General features: G+C 35.1%; 1 protein-coding gene across 16 annotated transcripts in view; it reads right to left on the bottom strand.

Annotated features, from left to right (window-relative positions):
* The window catches only part of ptk2ab (protein tyrosine kinase 2ab), a 71002-nt gene that overhangs the window by 12890 nt on the left and 39335 nt on the right, over window positions 1–18777 (bottom strand). For 5 of the 16 annotated variants that reach the window (XM_079894518.1, XM_079894525.1, XM_079894529.1 and 2 more), the window contains 14 exons: window positions 18590–18707; window positions 17429–17468; window positions 17069–17127; window positions 16417–16434; window positions 15057–15113; window positions 14081–14101; window positions 13425–13522; window positions 12333–12417; window positions 10946–11046; window positions 9664–9779; window positions 9354–9454; window positions 7522–7611; window positions 6981–7185; window positions 1910–2021 (listed from right to left, as the gene is read on the bottom strand). In XM_079894518.1, the coding sequence (XP_079750644.1) occupies window positions 1910–2021; window positions 6981–7185; window positions 7522–7611; window positions 9354–9454; window positions 9664–9779; window positions 10946–11046; window positions 12333–12417; window positions 13425–13522; window positions 14081–14101; window positions 15057–15113; window positions 16417–16434; window positions 17069–17127; window positions 17429–17468; window positions 18590–18707 (1221 nt within the window). Of the gene's footprint in view, window positions 1–1909; window positions 2022–2984; window positions 3081–6980; window positions 7186–7521; window positions 7612–9353; window positions 9455–9663; window positions 9780–10945; window positions 11047–12332; window positions 12418–13424; window positions 13523–14080; window positions 14102–15056; window positions 15114–16416; window positions 16435–17068; window positions 17128–17428; window positions 17469–18589; window positions 18708–18777 lie in introns of those variants that run through there. The other 11 variants (XM_079894521.1, XM_079894532.1, XM_079894531.1 and 8 more) reach the window with 4 other exon arrangements.

Genomic DNA, 18777 nt, shown 5'->3' with positions numbered 1-18777 from the left:
CGAACGGAAAGATCAGCCTGGCCCATCAATCACCATAACGTGAGCAGCAACGGACAGGGAAGGATTTAAAACCCTGTCAAAAAGCAGATGGACTAACAATATTAATCAAAACTTCAATTGTACTGACAAGCACTACCGTTCAAATGTTTGAGGTCGGTAAGATTTTTTTGATGTTTTTGAAAAAGTCTCTTATGCTCACCAAGGCTGCATTTATTTGATCAAAAATACAGTAAAAACAGTAATATTACGAAATATTATTACAATTTTAATTAATTGATTTTCAGCATTATTAGTCCAGTCTTCAGTGTCACATGATCCTTCTGAAATCATTCTAAGATGCTGATTTGGTGACTTCTTTTTATCAGTGTTAAAACAGTTCTTAATATATGCTGCTTAGTATTTTTTGTGGACACCATGATACATTCAGGATGATGGATAGAACGTTCAAAAGAACAGCATTTATTTGAAACAGAATTGTTGTGAAACATTATAAATGTCTTTACTGACAATGACACTTTTGATCAATTTGAACGAATCCTTGCTTAATAAAAGTATTAATTTCTTTTAATAAAAAAATGGTAATGTATTTCCAACTAAAACAAAAAGCTGGGAAGGGACATTTCATAAGACTCAGTGGGTCATCAACGTTTGACCTGTTTTTCCAGAAAAGAAAGATGGTACATTTTAAACGCATTTTGTTTGTTTTTTAAATTAATTTAGTTCATTTTGAGGAGTAAACCATACAGATCTCAAAGCTGGCACACATGGACTGAAATCCACAAAATTGCAATCTGGATTTCATGGATGTCTTGATTCCCATCATAAAAAGGCTTCATTTGACTACATTTTTTATAGTTTATTGATCAACCAAAGGGTGATTGACTTGATAAAATACAATTAAGATTAAAACTCTTTAGTAGCAGACAAGGAAAGATCATGACATGTCTAATCATAATTATTTTCACATTAAGCTTGTTGAAGAGATGAAGATGAAGAGAGAAGTGAAGACGGATAACCACATGTGAAGAAGCATTTTTGCATATGGGAAGCATATGTACTACACAGTGGGGTCCAAAAGCCTGAGACCACAGTGAATATCTGTGATTCAAAATCTAATTCAAATATTGAAATAAAAATATCAGGAAATATTTACATATAAATATTTAAAGATTTAAAATCTGCACTATTTCTAGGACACTAATTAAACAAGAAAATAAACCAGATTGCTATGCTAATAATATACTTTGTGTTGTGGTCTCAGATGTTCAGATCCCACTGTATGTAACCACAACAAATGAAAAACTAGAAAGGTACTGTGTATCCAAGATAAAGTGATGTTTCATGACAGAAGACGTGACCTGGCATTGGAGAGCTGAGATTACAGACAAAGGGAAAGTCTGGAAAATTGCTGGCTAACTATACACACACACACAATAATGAATCAATCACTGCAGGAAATATATTTATAGTCTTTTTTTTCTTTGATAGATCGAAAAAATGCATCTTGTCCTTTAAAAATGTTTAAAGATACATTGACATTGTTGTTTAACACTTGCTTGCTGCTAAATAAAATGTACAAAAATATTGTATGTGAAACAGTCAAAGTTTTCATGGGGAAAAAATTGCTCTAGTTAAACAAAAAACCAAACCGACCTGGTTTACGTTAAAACAAACACACATATACTACAACTCCTAACAAGCCACCATGTGCTAGGGTGACAAATGGTGACACGCTGTTAACCTTAGTAATAAACCTGCTGTTCCAGATGAACTCAGGCTGCCACAAATGTAAAAAACACACGAACAATCCAATGAATTTTCTTTTTGCATTCTTAGCCAGTTACACATTAATTAGGACATTGTAAATCAGCTTGTTTAACATAAGAAATAGCCCAGTGCAGTTACTTACTTTGGGTGGCGCCTCGTCCGAGCCTCCAGAGTCCCAGGATACGGGGACTTGTCTCCTCATCTCCATACGGCTGCGCTCCTCCTGCTGAGCCTTCTCATCCGAGAGGATTGTACTGCACAAATACCGGTGGAAAACACGATCAAACATCAACATCTTTCTTCTAAAACGATGAGACCTAAATATGGATCCTCGAGTTTGTGACCACTCTTGTAGAGCAGAAAAGTAATAAAGCTCTTAAATGTAAAGTACTGTAATTTCCCCTCAGACTTTCATTCCTAAGAATGAGTTCAAGTGGAAGACATTTCCAATCTTATGCAATTGATTGAAAGGTGGAGTCACTCTATCACAGACGAGTCAGTGTGAAATCCCAACCCACACACGGTCGACTACCAGGGAAAATAAAAACACAGATTTATAACAGACCTGAAAGGCTATTTCACAATCAAATACGTCACGACAAGCTCCAAGTAAAGTCAGGCATTTCATGACGTTAGTTAATCCTTCAACGTTTCTCATTCTAGACTGTTATGTGAATAAAAGAGACACTAATCCAAAGACATAAGCACTCTTTACGCATTATATACTGCCTTAGTGCATATGTACTAATGTTCAAAGGTTTGGGGGCAGCATGGTTTTATCTGTTAAATACATTAATAATTTTATTCTGCAAGGATACATTAAATAGATTTTTGTTTTTAAAAAGTGACAGTAAAAACATTTACCCAGTATGCACAAAAAATGTTAAGCAGCCGGTTTCAACTGACAAGAGGAAATGTTTCTTCAGCACCAAACTTCAAATTAGAATGATTTCTGAAAGATAATGTAACACTGAGTAATGGCTGCTAAAAAAAACAAAAAAAACCCCGCCTTGGTTAGCATAAGAGGCTTCTTTGAAAATGACCGACACCAAACCACAAACGGTAGTGCAGTTTCAGGGTGGGATCTGCTCAAGCTCCAGTACATACACAGAAATGGCTTTAGTGATCAAATAAAAACCTAACAAGAATGGAAATGTTATAAATGACCTTAAAACTCACCACACAGTCTTTATAGTATCGATGTGTGAAACTCGTACCTGTCGAAAAGTGAAGTCTTGCACTCAGAGGTGACTACAGAAACGGAAGAGGTGCGAAAGAATAGTGCGTAAGTCTTAGTGGGGAGAGAATGCAAGCTGACTGAGAGAGGGTCTATTTCTGGAAACTCTATTATCTCAGAGAGACCATGAGTGGATGTGGGGGGGGGGGGGGGGGGGGGGAGAGAGAGAGAGAGAGAGAGAGAGAGAGAGAGAGAGAGAGAGAGATGCAGGATAAACAGAAGGGACACCTGTTGTGATCAATCCAGACCTGCTGAGCTTCCCCACACCCAGACCATCATACACAGCCATAACTGTTGCAGGGGGCTCAGGCTCTCAAAGACAAAACCTGTAGCTGAATCTAATAAAACAGATTCAAATGTGCCATGATAAGTTTGGGCTTGATAGCTATTGAGGATTAAAAGGGTTACAGAACAATTGTTTAATAAAAAAAAAAAAAAAAAGCACAAAAAAACGTTTCTTAACAAAACCTTTAAAAATGTTAAAAGCAAAATCTGGCCTCATAAATCTTAATTCTTAATAAACAAATTAATTCTTACAACAACAAAATAAAACACACACAAAAAATTTTTTTAAACCAAAATCTATGAAAAAAAACAAAAACAAAAACCATTCCCTAACTAAAAATGTAAATTGTTATGTTAATTTATGATCATGATTAAAAAACATTTCTAAATAAAAAAAGAAATTTGTTAAAAAAAGGTTACATCTAATTTTATGTAGGGCTTAACAGCTCTTATGGATTAAATTTTTTTTCAACAAAATAGGTAAAAGACAAATAAAAATAATAAAGTTGGTCAAAAAACATTCAATAAAAAAAAAAATTAACAAAACTAAATTTGTCATGACAAATTTGTGCTTAACAGCTCTTCATGTATAAATGCATCCTTAAGGAAAAAAGGGAGAACATATCTGCTGTCTCTCAAAGGCCACATACAGAATATGCAATGACCATCGATTCCCAGACTAACCCAAACCATATCAATCCATCATCCAGTGAATATCAGACTGTCTGCCACACCAAACCCTCATTTCTCAAGTCTAATGCTGAACTTTCCTGGGCTGTTATGTTCCTCAGAGGGCCACTCTTTTAAAAGAAAGTGACAACATTCACACCTGGCTAATTCAGTTCATGTTACACTGTCCAGAATCAAGTACCAAACATCTCAACATACACGCAAACTACAGTACTTCAACAATGTTTAGAATCAAACTATTGAGTGCGAAGACAAACATAATGATTCATTCCTCAGTTTGTTTAGACTAGACTTTCTTTCTGCAATCGCTGACAAAGACTTCTGAAGAACAGCCAATTGTTTGAGCATCCTGTGTGTCAAACCCATGTGACTATTACATTTCATCATCGTCACTTCATCTCAGTATGCACTGATGAAATAACATTAAGAGATCATTTTGGGCAAGGTACACAAACTTTATTTGTGTTCTATTAAAACTGCTGTTTAGCTATCATAAACGTGACGCTCTTTTAAAACAAACCCCATCAACGCTGACCTTGAGATTACACTCTAAAGACCATAAACCCACCAATAGAACTCAAGTATACAGTGGCTAATTTCCTTATCAAACACAACATATTGACTAAACCTGCTCTGATAACTTCAGCGTCAGTTATGGCTGCAATTTGGTTTTATAAATGGCATTAACAGTGCAAATATTTACAGGGTCTCCTAGAAACAGACGTGCTACAATTTAATGTACAACTAAATTAATGATGGTTCAGAGAGGGAACTGTTTTTTTCACTCCATCCAAGATACCTAACAAGGAATACATTTGTAAACTTAAGATGCAACATGACACATCTGTATCAATTTGGATATCTGGGGCATGTGTGTATAACTTGAGATTTTGGAAATATCTCAAGCTGTCAAATCTGTTTTATATCAAATAGAAAACTTGGATGTTTTTGCTTAAGGCAGACAAGATTCCTCAGATTATTTAGGAATCAAGTGTTTGATGGCCTGTCAGAATACAGGTCGTTTTTCCCCTCTCTATTAGCGTTTACAGGAATTGACTGCATGTGTGGACAAGAACAGACATTTGGGAACTCAATACTATTGTGTCATGAAAGATTCAGGGAGTGCGTGTACATGCATGAAAGGGTCAGGGAGAGATAAACACTCAAGGATGTGTGAGAGAGAAAGAAAGAAAGAAAGAAAGAAAGAAAGAAAGGATGATTTATTTCATAGTTGCTATTGTAACTATAAAATCAGGTCCAGACAGGAAGTGTCATAGACTTGAAGAGGTTGAGTCAAGGCTTAACTAGATTAAACTTCCTCTAAGAATGCAATTCTTAATGTTTACACTTACATAGCAAGACATATTAATGTTTTTGAAAGAGGTCTCTTTTGTTCATCAAGGCTGCATTTATTTGATTAAAAATACCGTAAAAACAGTAATATTGTGAAATATTATTACAATGCAAAATAACAGGTTTTTTTTTATACAATTTAAAATATAATTCATTCCTGTGATTGCAAAGCAGAATTAACAGCATCATTACTCCATTTTTCAGTGTCACATGATCCTTTAGAATAATTATTACTAATATGCTGATTTGCTTCTCAAGGAACATTTCTTATTATTATCACTGTTAAAACAGTTTTGCTGCTTAATATTTCTGTGAAAGCGTGATTCTTTTTTCAGGACCGTTTTGGTAAATCGAAAGCTCAACAGCATTTATTTGAAACAGAATAAATGTCTTTACTTGTTAAATAAAAATATTAATTTCTTTAAAAAATTGTTTTACAAAACCCAACCCTTTGAATAGTACTCCATATGTGCATGGGAAGATGTTTTTGTTTTAATTTTATAAAACATCCAACTACAAGACGACTAGTGTTGACTTAATAAAAAAGCTCTTGTATCATATCAGAAAACATAAAAATATGGTGCACATATGGACATGAACAATTATACGAAACATTAACAACCACTGTAAATGTAGTATTATCTTTATAATATAGAGCAAGCTGAGCATTGGAGTTATACAGCTCTAAACCACACTAGTAAATGTCACTTGGACTTGAATAGCCTGCATGAGCACCACAGCTAAATGTGTTGAAGCAAACCACAGCTCTGATATAAAATGCATTACAGGTCTAACCTCAGGCCTTTTCATTCAACTCAATCAAGCATGGATGAATGTTATGCTGAATCTCTACCTGCTGCGCCCAGCACTCTTTAAACAATCACGCCAGTCACACAGTTGTTTATACTAGAGCATTACAGCGCCATCTATCAGGCAGACTCATTTACTGTGGTTATGAGGCTATGTGGTTATGCAAGGCTATGCCAGCAAACATCAGATTTTTTGCATATCCAGTTATTATCCAGATGGGTTTTTGACAGTCTGGACTGCAAAAAAACACATGAAATCAGATTTTTTCCAAATCTGATTCAAAACAAATTTGAAGGCGATTTGAAATGCAATTCCAATCGGATTTTTACAGATGTGTCTCAGTCTGAACACTCTGGCTGTTCACATTTGGATTTCAAATTCTTTTGTATCATTCTTAAGGCGACACACAACGGCAACGTCAAAACCAGTGACAGAAATGCAGAAAGTATACATTCAAACATGTATGCCAGCCTCCTCCGTTGTGGATTTTTTCCTGTGCGACAGACAGAGTTCTCTCTATTTTGAAAGAGAGATAATGCACCTCATTTTTCCTGCAATCGGTTTTGAAAGCCTCGTCACATGCGTCCGTACGCCTACGTCATTACAAAGCGACCTATGCAGATAGGTTGATTATATCTGGACGCACAAACTATTGCAATTAATAGTGTGGACAGACTACCTTAAAAGATCTGATTTGAGAAAAAAAATCTGATTTGCCTGCAGTCTGAACATAGCCTAAGAAGGAAGCTTAATTGTTGACCATGACCTTTAATATTCAAATGCAGCTAAAAGGGAACAGAGCAGAATTTATGCAAAACTCAAAGTTATGTGGACTGACCTTAGTTGGCCTTTAAGCTCAGTGAATCGTGGTCGTTTGCTGGGATCGTACGCCCAGCACTTGGTCATCAGGCTGTAGAGGGTCGGCGGGCAGTTAGGAGGCATAGCCAGACGCTCGCCGTTCTCAATCCGACCAATCACGTCGTTATTCTTCACGCCTTGAAACGGCTTCACTCCGTACATCAGTATCTCCCACATACACACCCCTAAAACACAAACATAAAGTGAATCTAGATGCACATGAAGACAATTGCAATATTCCACTTTAGATGAAACCCAACTTTAGCATTAATTAAAGACTGCAATAAAACAAGTGGCATCACTCCCCAATCTACACTATTAATTAAACTTTTGCTACACACACTCTTTTTATACACACACACACATTTTTTTAAACGATTTAGATGTCCCAAATGCATTGAACGCATAATGCTAATGGAAACTGTTTTTGTGGGCCGTTTCAATGTCTGAACATGCACATGATTTTGAGTTTCTGATTTTGACTAGAGGAATTGAAAGCAGTAAAGCACTCACACACTTACCAAACATCCACACGTCGCTGGCTGAGGTAAAACGTCTGAAGTTTATTGACTCTGGCGCCATCCATTTAATAGGTAGTTTTCCTTTAGAGGCTGCAGAGAGAGAGAGAGAGAGAGAGAGAGAGAGAGAGAGAGAGAGAGAGAGAGAGAGAGAGAGAGAGAGAGAGAGAGAGAGAGAGAGAGAGAGAGAGAATGAGAAGAGTCTGTTCCACTAGACCACTAGTGAGAATGCTTCCATTTTGGCATTATTTTCATATGTAACATATATAATTCAATGCAACAATGCAACAATTTTCACTACAAATTATATTATCAGCATAGCAATTTGAGTGAAAACAGTGCAGAATTTAAAATTTATTTATGTATATAATATTCTTCTTTTTTAACATGAAAATGTGAACTACCAATGTGAACTACCGTTCAAAAGTTTGGGGTTGGTAAGATGTTTTTTAATGATTTTGAAAGAAGTCTGTTATGCTCACCGAGGCTGCATATATTTGATAAAAAAAAAAAAAAAAAAACAGAAAAAAAAAAAAAACATTTTTTAAATAACTTTTACATTTTAATTCATTTTCAAATGTTATTTTTTTCCTGTGATGGCAAAGCTGAATTTTCAGCAGCCATTACTCCAAGCTTCACGCCGGTTTCACACTGCACGCGTTAGCAGAGCGTAAGCAGCGCAGGAGCAGAACACGTGCGTTTTGCTTTCACACTAGCAGCGTTTGTCACGCGCGGCTGAACCGCGGCGTGTGTACAGACAGAGTAGGCTACTCTATAATTGGTAAGTTGGCATTGCTTTATTTCGTTTTCAAATACATTTAAGAGAAAAGACTTGTCAAGAAGCTTATTTTATTAATCATTTCATTTATATAACTTTTGGCTCATCTTTATTTTTATTGTTCGGGCAACAAGTTTGTTTTTGGACATTTGTTTTCTTTTTAAATTGCTGTTGGTCATTTGATTGACTGTTTAAAACACAATAGATATCATCAATGCGCTTTTTGGGTAAAACTGAGGTGTATTTTGGCCATGATCAATGCATTGTCACTTTAATTCAGTGTAAGATTTATCGCGCCACTGCTGCTCCTGCTCTGCTCCTGCTACGCGCTGCCGCGCTGCCGCGCCGCCTCTGCGTGCGGTGTGAATGCTCTAATCTGTTAACATGGGCGCCGAAAAAAATACGCTCTGCTAACGCGTGCAGTGTGAAACCGGCGTTAGTGTCACATAATCCTTGCTGAATTTTGGTACTGATCTGGTGCTCAAGAAACATTATTATTATCAATATTGAAAACAAGTGGAGTTACTTTATATATATATATATTTTTTTTTTTCAAGATTTTGTGATGACTAGAAAGTCAAAAGAACAGAATTGATTTGAAATAGAAATCTTGTGTATCATTATAAATGTTTTTACTAGCCAAGTTTTCATCCAATGATATTTTTTTTCTATAAATTTGGAATAGGCAGTTGTTTCTCATATTTTAACATAATCAGAAAAAATACAACTGCACCCGTTTCTGAATATTGCTTGATGATCAAGCATTGATCTAAATAGTCTATATACAGTCTATATATACATTCTATATACAAACATAGTCTATATACATTCCCAGAACGAGTATGATACTGATGACATTTTTGGTATTTGCCGATACAGATATATGTGAGAATGTTTTTTTTTTTTTTTTTCACACTCAATTATGTCTGTTAAAAGGTATTGTATTAGCTTATGTTACATTCACCATTTTGCTCTCTGTTTGTTCTGTTGCCACTATTTCTTTTTGTGGACACACACACACACAAAAAAGGTATACATGTCGACAGTGCCTTCGTACCTTTATAATAAGAGCTGTCCTCCATGTATCTAGACAACCCGAAGTCTCCCAGCTTCACACAGTCCACTGAAGACACAAGAACGTTACGTGCCGCAATGTCCCTAAAAAAAACATCAGGAAAACAAATGTTCAGTAGACACCTTTAAGTAGACACCTTATATCCAGACTATCAGTACAATATCAGTCAAATAAATAATGCATGCAGAAGTACAACTAGATGAGGCTCCTGATCCTTCCTTCAAAAACATTCAACAGAAAAGTGAAGTGATGACTACGACACCAGCAGTGTTTGCAAGATGTGGACACTTACCTGTGCACAAAGCGTTTGCTTTCTAGGTATGCAAGGGCTGTGCTGAGCTGGTAAGAAAACAGGATAAGCGATGCTAAATCCAGATTGTACTTCCTAATCTGAAGAAAGGAACGCAACTGAAAAAGAAAAGAAAAAAAATGCATAAATATATCAGTAAATAATGAAATAATATTACGCAAGCTTTATGCAAATGCACAGCAAATTTAACTACATGAATTAACAATTAACAGCACTGCCAGAGTTAAAACCAACGATGAACATTAGATGGAGCTGTTGTACAGGTCAGGAAACCAGAGACTATATCCATGAGTTTCTATTGCATTACTATGTTTTTTTCCTCCCACAACTGTGACAGCAGCACACAGGTTTAAGAAAATAGAAAATACAGGTGCATATAAAAAATTTGTTTAATGTAGTTGCTTGAATAATTGAAATGCCTAATATTTGAAACAAATAAATTAATATAAACCAAATAATTATAATGTTACCGTTGGAGATTTAAGACAAGTTGGAGGTTATTCTAACTTTAAGTTATTTACAATGATTTGTAGAACATTTACATTTTTGTAAAGTTTTGTCTTAACAACTATCTTAAAGGGATAGTTCATATATTTTCTTTTGTGTTCCACAGAAGAACAAAAGTCACACAGGTTTGGAACGCCTTGAGTAAATCATGACAGAATTTCCATTTTGGGTGAACTATCCCTTTAAGAAAAAAAGATAAGAACATTCCTATTTGGGAATCAAAATAAAATCAGTCATTTTTAAAGTTACTTTACTCTAAAGTAAAGTACTCTAAAGAATGTTCTCTCAATCTGGCTCCAGATGTGAACAGCATGTGTCTTAGCTGTCCGCTTTTTATCGGATCACCCAAGACAGATGTTAACACCGGGTGTAAATAGGGCTTTATGTTAATGCAGAACCCCTTTAGAGAGTTTTTAGCTGTTTAACAGGTAACAGTTTCCCATCAGAAAGCCCATTTACCCTCATTCACAGTGTCTCAGTTGGATTGAATCATCTGAGAAGTGTTGTGACAAACAGCCTCCGCTAGCAATCATCTCTGCTACGCCTTTATGGCCAGTTTATGAGACAAGCAGTCATGATAGATTCCTCCAGCTTTAACCCAGCTGCCATCTTTGCGAATAATGTGAGCTTAATGCGTTTAATATCAGGACATGTTCCCTTGGACATTTATGACGTGTTAAAAACCCTTCCCCAAACCCAATGCAAACTGCTACACATAACCCAGATTGCCTGCCATAAGTAAAAAAAAAAGCCCCACCTCTCCCAGTGTGCACAGCTCCATGATGATCCACACTGGGTTTTCTGTAATGACACCAATCAGCTTAACAATATGCGGGTGATCGAACTGTCGCATGGTCACTGCAGGAACACAGAGAGACAAAATTAGCCCAACATCACTGCTATGACATTTCAGCAGGGCGTACTGCAGCATATACAGTATAACTGCATTTGTTATGAAAAACATACACTACCATTCAAAAGTTTCGGGTACAAGTTTCAGTAAAATTGATCAAAAGTGACAGTAAAGACATTTTATAATGTTACAAAAGATTTCTATTTCAAATGAATGCTGTTCGGTTTTCAACATTGATAGCACTAGTCAGCATATTAGAATGATTTCTGAAGGATCATGTGACATGTGAAAACTGGAGAAATGAAGCAAAAAATTCAGCTTTGTCATTGCAGGAATAAATTACATTTTAACATTACAAAACAGTAAACAGTTCTTTTAAATTATAGTATTTCTATATTTATTATTTATTGTAATAATATTTAAAAATATTACCGTTTTTACTGTATTTTTGATCAGATAAATGCAACCTTGGTCTTCATGACCCCAAAATTTAAACAGTAGTGTACATATTTGTTGTTGCATTTATAATGAAAGAACAATATATTACTCGCATAGTATGTAAAGAATTTTATTCTATTTTAAGTGCATTTCTTTTGTATATCATCTCCTAAAAAATGTAGTATTGTGTTAGGTCACAACACATTGCTTAAAGTAAAATCTGGGTCCTGAGGCAAAACCAAATGAGAACTACTCATTTATACATAGTGAAACATTGTGATATGAGGCCCCATTTACTTCCATAGTATGGAGGAAAAAAAGCTATGGAAGTCAATGGGGCACATCAACTGTTTGGCTACCGACATTCTTCAAAATATCTTCTTTTGTGTTCAGCAGAAGAAAGAAATTCATACAGGTTTGGAACAACTTGAATGTGAGTAAATTATGACAGTTTGGGGTGAACTATCCCTTTAATAAGTGTGGTATGACATTACTAGCTGATATTCAGAATAGTGGGATATGCATCATGTGTATCTAAATCAGACAAAACTAAATTATACAGTTAAATCTAATTATCTGTGAAGGATCTATAAAAGCTGTGGTAAAAACATCATGTCCTATTTATTAGTGCCTGACCTTTCCTTCACTCTCACTCATACCAGCACCTGTTCAAGTGTACAAAAGCCAACAGCTGTGCTCTTACAAACTAAAAATGTTTGGAGTTTCCGCACCAACTAACCAAAACACATTCCTCTTAATTTAAGTGATGGAAAGTTGACGGACACAGCCATGTAAATGACGCAGATATTCAGTGTTGTTATGGGCTGCTGGGTATCAGAGATTTTACACTCACAGGCCTCCTGGAGGAACTTCTCTCGAACGCTGTCCGAGGTGCAGTTCTTACACGTCTTTATTGCCACAGAAAGTGCTGGGTTCTCCTGACGGCAAAAAAGAAACAAAAAACAAGCATTTAATAACTGTTTTAGTCCAGCTTCCCGTTTCATATGGCATAATTATTTCTTATCACAGTGTGAAAATTATACTTTAATAAAGACTGAACCTTTAATAATCTAACACTCAGTAAAACTAACCCTTATGAACTGAGCGGTTTAATTCAAATTTTCTGAAGAGACATATTCGCTTTATATGATGAACATATTCAATTTAGGCTTTTTTTCACATATAAACATTCATCGACTCACACATCAGCTGTGGTAAACTGAAGCTCAAGCATGTTTGCTTGACGTGTGAGAACCAATGAGGTTCATTCTTGTGTTACGCAACACTTTGAGCTTCTGCAAGAACAAATGCATTTGTTCTCACGCATTAAGCAAGTACAGATGAGTTTACCATATCTTATATACAGCATGTGAATAAAATCGGTTAAATAAAATTTAAATTGGTTCATCATTTAAAGCATTTGTGTCTCTTCTGAAAATTTGGACAAAACCTCTCAATTCATATGGATTAGTTTAACGATCTCTTAATGAAATTTTTGAAGCGTCAAAGTGGTAGTTGCATAGACTGTCTATAGAGGGACAGAAATCTCTCAGATTTCATTAAAAAGAGCATAATTTGTGTTCTGAAGATGAACAAAACTCTTACGGGTTTGGAACGACATGAGGGTGAGTAAATGATGACAGAATTTGTATTTTTTGGGTGAACCCTTTAATACTTTTATTCAGTAAGGATGAATTAAATTGATCAAAAGTGACAGTAAAGATATTGTTAAAAAAAAAAATCAAACAAATGCTTTTCTTTTGAACTTTCTGTTCATCTATTTATTAAAGCACCACCTTTTTCAACAGTTTGTTTGATGAGCATCAAATCAGCATTTTAGAATAATTTTACAAGAAAAAAATGTGGAAAATTATTTCAAATTCTAATAATATTTCACATAATTACCATTTAAATAATTTAATAAAATGTAACAAGTAATTTATACCGGACACAGGTAGATTCCTTGATGGACGTCTCCAAACTGGCCCTCTCCTATACAGCGTCCAAGCTCAATTCTGTCTCTTTGGATCTCATAGTCTCTGGCTGAAAGACAAAATGGACCTACAGTGAACGAACACTTAAAAATATGATTTCATCTATGATTATCACAGGCCACTTTGCACCATGTACTCAGAAAAATAACCAAGAACCAAAGACACCATGCAATTCTTTACTCCATCTGAATCTGTTCATATATGCTTTCCAAAATATAATCTATCCCATACATGCCATTAAAACACAATTATAAACCAAAAATGCAAACAAGACTCAATAAAGAAAATATACCAAGGTTTATTCATGAACAAGAGAAAAAAAAAAAAAAGAGTTACTGAACAAAAATACGTAAAAGTGTCAAAGCCAGTTTGGAGCACCTTTAGTGGAACTTGAATGTGTCAGTCAAAACGCAGCATATATGTGGGTAAATCCAAAAAAACATTGATTTCTGTTTAAAACATCAGTAAATAAGGATATAAAGATTCAACCAAAAGAAACACAGACAGGCAAAGCGAAAGCACACAAACACACAGGCCCCACCGTCACACATGAAGTCTCAAGCATTTGAAGGGAAGGGAATGAAAACAGCAGGAGAAACAGCTTTACCTTCATCTAGTCCATAATATTCTGTTGTGCCAATAACGAGAGAAAACAAAGTGGCAAATATAACACTGGATATCATTAAGATCACCATTAACTAATAATTATTTCCTTTTATAAAGAACATTTTCATGAATGCTTACAAACGCTAAGTTTTGTTATCACGGCCCGGTGATTTTAACACTTTTATATTAATTTCACAGTTGTGGGCAGATTATTTATTTATAAATAAATAAATAAAACATTTACTTATCAATATTATTCTAAAAAAAAAAAAAGGTAATTTTGGGGTTACAAACATACAAGATTCTTAAATAAAAAAAAAATAATACATGATATAGCTAAATGTTTGTTCTATTTATAAAACAGGCTTTCAACATCATATCCATTTCAATGCTTCCCTTGTGTCCTATAAGCACATGGAACAGCGTCCATGTGACCAGGATTGGTCAATACATGGATTTAGTTCTGTTGTTATTATACAACTTCCTATATTCAAGCCCACACTGAGCAAATGATGATTGACTGAGATGCAAGCGCACAGAAAGGGAAAGACAAAACTGAACGCCACGTTACAGAGTTCAGTTTCAGACCTAAAAGAACAGCTAAGCAGAAAGCGACACCGACTCAAGCATCTATAAACGTCTCAAGAGCGTCTGTGTCTGTGATGCCAAACAGCATGCTCAAAAATCAGGTAGATAATAGGAAAGTAGGTTAGGAAAATTTGCAGAATGATATATTTTGCTTTTACGATATAGAACAGCTGAACTAACTTATGATACCAATAGTTTACCAGATTTATTTAAGTCAAATTTGAAATATTCACAATATACAACCTCGGATTTCCTCAACAAGTTCATATTTGTGGACAAAACACACAAAAAGGATCTACTTTTAGCTGATTGATTTAGTTTTAAAGTGATTTTTTAAGCCAGAGCACCATAATACTGGTCTGAGATCATTGTAAACCTGTGATACTCACTGGAGGGCATGGTGTATGTGTCCTCTTCGTCTATGATCTCAGCGTAGTCATCTGTTTCTGAAAAGGGAAAACAGTATTTTAAGTCCTAATGAACCAAGACCAGCTAAAAACAGCCCTTCTAAAACCAGAAGCCCCCTCGGAAACACGTCTTCTCATCTCTGGCACAACTCACACACTCCACCGTCTCTTCCCCATTAACGCCGCAGTGCTAAGTTTAAAAGTGTTCGGAGGTCTATGTATTCTGCAGGAGTTTGAGTTGGCTTCGATCACATCCTCGCAACTGTGATATCTGAGCGTGTGTTTAAAGAGCGAGTACATCTGGCAGAGAGGGGGGAATTTCTTTCTAAAGCATTGGTGTCATTGGGAAAAACAGATGAAGTCATGGGTAATCTGACAGCTATTGTGTCTGGTTTTAAGGAAAAAGTTATGTCACATAATCTCTACTCAGCAATGCAGCGAAAGTCAACAGATTTTGACAGCTTGTATTGACTGTCAGTGAAGTCCCGCGAGTGGAGTGCTGTGAGCAAACACTTTCCCCTTACTATTAGAGAAAAGGATGTGTGTTTTCTTTAGATAAAGTCTCTAACATGGCTGAACTGAATAGTTTTACGAGATCAAAACAACATCAAATTCCACTGTAAGCACACAGATACACCTAGGTATTTTGTTTTTCTGGAGTTCATAGGACTATAACATGAAACTGAATGCAGTCAAACTGTGCTATCAAACAGGAAAACACTTCTGAGCAAAAATTTCAGCTCACTTTGATATATACTTAATATTCTCTGACAAATATATTGCTGTGTTGAGTTAAGTTCAAATACAAATAGTTGGGAGTTCAGTTTGAGGCAATATGGCTGGTCAATATATATATATATATATTTAAAATGTATTAAAATAACTGATATTGTTCAGCTGTTTGATGATATTAATATATCTTTTGCTCTAAAATTGTTTACAAAAAAGAAAGAAAAAAGAAACCATAATTTTCACCAAACAGGCATTGTTGAAAAGTTAAAAATGTAGTTTAAAATACATAAATAGCAATTCTTACCTAAATATATTTTTATTACAACATTTTGTTATAAGAAAAATGCCATGTAGACTTTTTTTTTTGAGCATTTAAAAGTGATGGCGCAAATTAATCATTTCATTTTTTTTTTATAGCTACTGAATTTTAAATTGATAATATATCTTAAAGTTATATTCTCAAATATTCTATATTCTAAAACTAGTGTATTGACAGTCTATGGGAAACTTAAATGCGCATTAGAATCATTGACATATTCAACTTTTTTTGGTCAGCAAAATCACGCTGATCAAGATGACTCATAAGACTCAAGACAAAATTGGACTTTACCATCCCCACCAATATCATCTGTGGATCCAATCAGCATGCAAAAGATTTAAGAAGAGAGACAGAGAGAAAGAGAAAGCATTAGATTAATGTCTTTATCATAACAGATAGAAGGAGAGGCAACAGCACAAAAAAGTATTTCATGGCTGTTACACAATGCAATAAAACAAAGCCCCAAACCATTATTAGCAAGAGGAAGTTCTTGAAAAAAGTTTTAGATTATATTAAATACACATCCACTATCATGGTGAGGGCCTTCCTAGTGATCTCTATTAGTCTTCCACTGAGACAATGACACTTTCTTTCCCGTGAAACTCACATTAAGACATTATTTAGTGTTTATTAAGCCATTTTCCTTGTGAGGAACATTGACCACTGTAATTTAGGTGACTTCGGGTCCCCATCCTTGTGGGGACATTCTACACACAAAAGTAAGTTGGAGAAGGTTTAGAAAGTAACTGAAGGAGTTTTAGATACAGAGCAACAGACTCGACCACATTCATTTCAACTCGAACAACTTAGAATTAATGAGATCTCAACAGGCTTTCCAGAAAACATCAGAGGTTCAAAGAACATGGCTAGAATTAGTTATGGATTAAACTCATTGTCAGTGAAAATGCGAGGTCACAGTGCAGTCCTCTTGGATAAGTCTTACCTGAAATGGAGATTGCTTTGGCCTTGACTCCTTGCAACCGTTTCTCATGGTTTGCTGATCTGTGTGACAGAGGTTGAAGAAGATGAATCATGTACATTCTCAATCAAACTTAAATCACAGAATGACCTTTTCTACACTGAAGCCACTGTGCCGGTCTGTTCCATTAGCATGTGCAGGGAGGATGACATAACAGATGGGCACTACCACAGTCACATTAATGGGAGCTGGGCTGCGCGTCACATTAGTTGAGGGTACACTGAGAGATTCCACATGTCTGAGTCAAAGAGGCCAAAGGAGCAAGAACAGAGTGTGTAAGAGGAGCTGAGTCTATCTAATGAAAAACTGTGGGTAGAAACTTACTTTGGAGCCTTTGGGATAGATGGAAGAGCTCTCTCTCCTTCTGTTGACAAACATTGACAAATAAAATTGAAATGTGAAAACTAAAACAGAAATAATAAACAAAACAAAAAAACTGAGTATTAATATAATTTTCATTTTCAGAGTTTATTTGATGATTTGAGGTGACATGAGCAACAGTGACCACTGGAAATGTGCAATAGCTGTGTTTTATGCAAATGAGGAGTGACAATGGAAGTGAATCCAGTTAAGTTTATGTGATAATTAAAGAGTGAACATGCTAGTAACAGATGCGCATCTATTAGTAAGGTCAGTTCATTTGTCAAGATTTTGTTTTAGCTTTATTTTTAGCAGACCTCCAACTAGGAAAATATGTTGTTTTGCATAATATATATATACAGTTCAAATGTTTGGGGTCGAGATTTCTTGAGATTTCTTTACGTGTTTTTGAAAGAAGTCTCTCACCTGTGCTGTATTTTTTTATTAAAATACAGTAAAATTGTGTTAATATTATTACAATTTAAAATAGCTAAAATGTAATACATTTTCAGCATCATTACGCCAGTCTTCAGTGTCACATGATCCTTCAGAAATCATTCAGATATGCTGATTTGGTGCTTAAGAATCATTTCTTATTATCACCAATGTTAAAAACATTGTGCTGCTTGAAATTTTTTGTGAAAACGTGATAAAAAAAAAATCAGGACTGTTTTGATGAATAGAAATAAAAACAGCATTTATTTTAAATGTAAAAAATTTTTTTTTTACTTTTGATCAATATAATGTGTCCTTGCTGACTAAAAGCATTAATTTCGGTAACACTTTACAATAAGGTTTCATTTGTTAACATGAACTAACAATGAACAATACAGCATTTATTAATCTTAGTGAATATTAATTTCAACATTCACTAATACATTTAAGATGGAAAGTTGTATCTGCTAACATTAGTTAAATGCACTGCGAACTAGCATGAACATGAAAATTTTTATTAACTAACATAAAGGATAATACATTCTGCAAGAATGTATTATTCATCGTTAGTTAATGCACTAAAGTTAACAAATTAAATTTATTTTCTTTTTTAAATCACAAACTTTTGAACAGAAGAGTATCTTATTTTGTCTGAGATCTGTATTTGTGTCTATATGTATGTGTTCTCACCTTTCTGTACACGGACAATAAACGATGAGGAACTTCCGTTAACAAGTCTACAGTAGCCGTCAATGAGATCGGCCATGTTCTCCGCAGTGTTCAGTGTTGTAGTCGTCACCGTCAGAGGCTGAGAAATGCACAAGAACACTGTACCATTATATCCATGTACAAAAACCACACATGAGACAAAATAATAC

The sequence above is a fragment of the Squalius cephalus genome (assembly GCF_949319135.1).
Source record: "Squalius cephalus genome assembly, chromosome: 15".
NCBI lineage: Eukaryota > Metazoa > Chordata > Actinopteri > Cypriniformes > Leuciscidae > Squalius > Squalius cephalus.
This window is presented reverse-complemented; position numbering and strand designations above follow the sequence as displayed.